The sequence below is a fragment of the Oryzias latipes genome, chromosome 11 (assembly GCF_053564925.1).
Source record: "Oryzias latipes strain Hd-rR chromosome 11, Olatipes_Hd-rR_3.1".
NCBI classification, from domain to species: Eukaryota; Metazoa; Chordata; class Actinopteri; order Beloniformes; family Adrianichthyidae; genus Oryzias; species Oryzias latipes.
Genome location: NC_136247.1, coordinates 11,542,501 through 11,547,466, shown reverse-complemented (window position 1 = coordinate 11,547,466; position 4,966 = coordinate 11,542,501). Strand labels below are relative to the sequence as shown.

At 40.1% G+C, this 4,966-nt stretch overlaps 1 protein-coding gene across 1 annotated transcript in view; it reads right to left on the bottom strand.

The window, feature by feature from the left end:
- Positions 1–3,544: 3,544 nt before the first annotated feature.
- The window catches only part of rpl15 (ribosomal protein L15), a 3,155-nt gene continuing 1,733 nt past the window's right edge, over positions 3,545–4,966 (bottom strand). Inside the window, exon 4 of the mRNA XM_004074096.5 lies at positions 3,545–3,899. Coding sequence (XP_004074144.1) covers positions 3,594–3,899 — 306 coding nt within the window. The 3' untranslated portion in view covers positions 3,545–3,593. The remainder of the gene's footprint in view (positions 3,900–4,966) is intronic.

The window sequence follows — 4,966 nt, the reverse complement described above, 5'->3', positions numbered from 1 at the left end:
GATACAAAAAATAAAATCTCTTCAGCTATAGGATAAAAGACATAAGTTAACCAGTAGTTTGGGAGCAAACCAGAACAGTCACAGAACATTTGTAGTATATGTTAAAAAAAATTCAATAAAAGAACATGTCTTTGTTCATGTATATGCATGCATTTGGGCTTTGTGTGTTCAAGAGTTTGTTGTAAAGTTCCTTCATACATGTGTCTTTGTTTTTGCACATATGAGAGATATTACATCAATTCCCACATAAATACAAGCGTTTGCACAAATGCTGCTACAGTAAACCACAGACTGTAGTATATGTATGCACAAACACTACTATATTCAAACCCACACTACTATACTACATACCTGCAATATTACTATAACAGTCTTCCACAAACACTACTATAATAATCTACAAATACTGCATTGGTCTTAAACGAACACAAATACTACCAGAGTCTCTCACAAACACATATTATCATACACAATTACCATAATCATTCAAAAACACTGTTATAACCACGTTCAATGTGCTTACCATGTACGAGTTTGGAAGTATGTATGTAGGAATATTTTAATATGTATGTGAGAGTTTGTTAGTTTTTGTAAAATACTTTTCTCCCATCAGTGTGTGAATGTGTGTGCAGGGATGAATGGGACTGTGAAGCTCTTTGGGCCTAGAAAAGTGCTGCTATATAAGTGAAGGCCATTAAACAATCTACATGTGAGACGTTAATGGCATTTGTCTAAGAGTGCATTAAATGTGTGTCAAATAGTGTTTGTAAATGACTATGATAGAATTTAAACAAGAGACTGGCAAAGTTTGTGTGACAAAATGTGTTCATGAGAACCTGTTTGTCTCCACTCGCACATTCATTTGCATGTTTGTGTAGGAGCAGGTGTGAGTGTGTAATGCGTAACAACCTGTGCCAAGTGGGGTTGGGGATTCAGGTTCAACCGGAGGTTTTAGTGCATCCTGGTAGAGAAACGGTGACGCGTTTTTCTCATTTTCTGTGGTGGAATTGGAGGAGGATGCACGACAGAAACACCATGATCTCAGCGGCCATCACAGCACAGCTCTAAAGAACAGACCCGAGTTTTTACAAAGCATTCCTTCGTGTTGGACAGTGACTGAAGCGATCACTGAAGTGTCACCCTGGAGCTGCTTCAGCGCATCTGCAGGACTGTTCCAGCACATCTCATCTAACTTTAAAGCAATCCAGAGCTCACTCAGACTAAAGTGACCTGACATCACTACATTTGTAACTTTTTTTAATGTTCATGTTAGAAAATATCTCTTATCATCTTTAATGACCAGAAAAGCCCATTTGTAAATAAATAAAATAAACAATAAATAAACATTAATTAGACAAAGCTTTTTATAAAAGCAGCCAACAGGATTCACAGCTTTCTATTCAGCTGCTCCAAAAGCCAAACCTATTTGCCCAAGTTTTTTCTTAACAGGAAAAACAATTCAGTTTATAATCATCATTTTGTCAATGTCTAAGGAGAGGCACTCTTGTTCTTGGGGTGGGGTGTTAAAATAAGACTGAATAAGAGAAAGCATCATTTAAATATTGTTGAAGAAAGCTGCTATTGTTGTAATGGCTGAATGGAGAGAATTTAATTTTTTTTAAATATTTTTTCTTCCATTGAAACTTCAAAACAAAAAAACGTGGCCCAAAAAAAAAGGAAAAATAGACCCCCCCCCCCCCCCACACACACACACACACACACACACATACACACATACACACATCCATTTGACTTGTGAGTCACTGCTACTTTCCTGTCATGAAAATGTGTGTCCTCTGCTCTGTCAACCTAAAAAAAAAGCCTGAATGTCACCAGATCTTCTTATTTTCAACCCCAGATCTGTTTCCAAAACTGCAGCTCTGTCCAAAGGGAGGAAGAACCTCCAGCTCCCCAAGTTTGACAAGAAAGTTCTTTCCTCAATGCAGAAAAACCCAAAGGGGGAAATTCAGAACTGCAGTTCCTAAAATGACCACTGAGTTGCGCTGTGATGCTCACGAAACTAGAATAATCAAAGCCGGAAAATGTACAACTGTCGAAATACTTCTCAATAAAAAAATACCGACCGTAAATAAGAGATGATCCCCTTAATTACTGAGTAACTTCCTCTTTTTTGAGAGATTTATTGAGAAACTTTGTTTCTTTGAACCTGTAAACATGCAGAAGAAGTGCGTTTTTGGCTTTATTTACTAGAAACAAACTTATTTTTTATCTAGAAAACACTATAAAGCAATGTATGCTAACATTTTTTTTTTAAAAAAAGCTGCTTTTTCTTCCCTTTAGAATGGATTTAAATCCAGTCAATGTGATCATATGTGAGTGTAAATCACTATTATTCCAAAGTGCTGCAGGTGAGACTTTGAATGCTTTGTTTCAATCCAATCTAGACTGGAAAAAACTGCAGCTCATTTGGAACCATAATATGGACCAGAACCAGGAGAACAGTTCTAAAGTTCCTACACTGCCCAAGGACTGTATTAAAGCTGCAGCTGATTCAGAAACCACTTGATTGTCACTCAACACTATTAGTCATTTGGAGGTTCACAAACCCAAAGACGCCTCGGGTCAGAACCAAACATCAGCAGCTGATGGGTGGAAGCGGCTTCAATGAACTTAGATGTTGTCCACCTGTTTCTATGTGCAAGTCCAAACATTTAACTTTGTTCCTCTCTCCAGAACTCTCTGTTTGTAGCTGCTTTTTATCAGTGATTTCATAAAGAAAAGGCTCCAAACTGAAGAATGTTTGGGATCTTGCTTCTGGATTTACATTCTAGGATTCATAAATACCAGACAACGGGTTACCAGGACCGTACTGATCTAATGTGATTCCAACTGTTTTTGATGGAAAGATTTTCACCTCTGAGCAGAAACAGTTTCAGCTTCTTCACTGAAAAAGAAAATTTGTCTGAAAACTAAATTCAGACTAAAGGCTTTAATTCAGTTTAGATTTGAAATGTTTCTGATTTCTTGTAATGAGATGTGAGGTTTTAATGTAAATAGGATGCATGGAGCATATTCATAGTCTCTGAAGTCACTTTGGTTGGTTCTCTGAGTTCTCATGAAGTGGTTCCTCTGTGCTGTGATGACTTCACCGCGGTTTGTGGAGAACATGAACTCAGATGCTGCTGGTTGTCATTTTATTTACTTCATTTAGAAAAATGGTGAGATTCGTGTGAGCTTTAACAACCACCATGTTATTGAGAAACTCTGGAACTAAGGTCTTTTCATTTAAAAAGGTATTTGTGTGTTGTAGTTTAGAAAAATGATTCAGTTAGATACTGAATTCATCAGTTTAACAATTCCCATGAAATGCAAATGACTTAGAATTTCTAATAGTTGTTCTCGCTGCATTTTCAGTTTTGTTTTGAAAGCCATTATATTTGATTCCCTCACAGTTTGCTGGTCGTTTTCCATTAACTATGACTTTCCTAATGTTGCTCATCCAACCCGATGGGCTGAGCAGCTAGAAAAACTGTAAATGAGAAGAAGTCGTTGGATGTGAAGTAGGGATTGATTCAGACGCTGATCACCATAAAAAGGTTTATTTCTTTGAATGTACAGACGTGTGGCGCAGACTAGCGATAACGGTGCAGCTGCAGGGTGTTGCGCCTCTTCCAGGCGGCGCGGCGGGAGCCTCCGATGGTCAGGTGGAACTTGTGGCCCTTGCCCAGACCTCGGCTCTTCTTTCCTGCAGATGTCAGCCCGCGCATCTCCCTGTGCTTGTGCACGGCCTTTGTGATCCACTGGGTGTCCGGGTTGCGTCTGACGGCCTTGTGGAAGGGGTCGATCAGGATCACCTCAAAGAACTTGTAGGTGGAGTCCTCCCCAACCCAGTAGGAGTTGAGCACTCGCAGGGCTCCGCAGTGACGACCAGCACGCTCCTGAAAATGGAGGTGAAGCTGCGTTAGCTCTCCAAAGCTCATCAGAAGGTCCAGAGACAACAGGCTCAGGAACTCAAACTAAATGATCTACAGCAAGATGTTCATCTAACCACAGAAGCCTGATCATTACCCAACTTCTACAGCTCATTATTCAAGTGAACACATGAACACACAACACCTCCACAAGAGGAAAAGGTTTCGTTAAGATCGTTCAGCCTCAGGTTTCCAATCAGATAATACTGGTAATGAAGCTAACATTCATCTTCTTCCGTTTATTCCCCTGTGGGGTCACATGGCTGCTGGAGCCTATCCCGGCCATCTGTGGGCGAAGGTAGGGGGCACCCTGGACAGGTCACCAGTCTGTCCCAGGGTGAAGCAAACATCAAAACAGAATTTCAACACTAAACGCACTTTTAGAGCCAATCTGTTTTCAATCTGGGACTCCATCAAGTCACTGATGCACGTTTCCTAGTCATTTGTGAACGTGGAAACAACGATCAAGTTCAGATTGTTTTCCAAGGAGATGTTTCATCCACAGCTGTCTACTGTGCAGATGAACATCTGTTCAGCTCTGGCGGTGAAGCGTCCTCACACAGCACAACCTGAGAGTTTAGTTCATGCCCACAGTTGACCTGAAGACCGAGCTGCAGCTAAAAGCTCTAACTCTGCTGCAGACAGGAGTCACGACAATATCCTAAACCCAGATGTTCACACACTTTATGTCGAACGGTTCACACAATTGCTACTGACTGCAGAGAATGAGGAGTTCTCACACGAAACCAGAACAGCCCATCTGAGTCCGTCTTCTGACAAAAATCTAGGTTATTTTCTTCAGCCAATATCTAATCAAAGGCAGAGTTTCATCGCCTTATACGTGACCACAAGACAAACCAAAAATGAAGTCTGACACAATTATTATTTAAAAAATGCAGCGTAGGCTGCTTTAAAAAATAAAAACATAAAAAACCGTGAGATTACATCGTACATTTCCCCCCATGAAACCTTTAGACCCACTGACTAAGATGAAAACTGTTCTTTGGTGTTTTTAACAAGCTCTTGCTGCATTT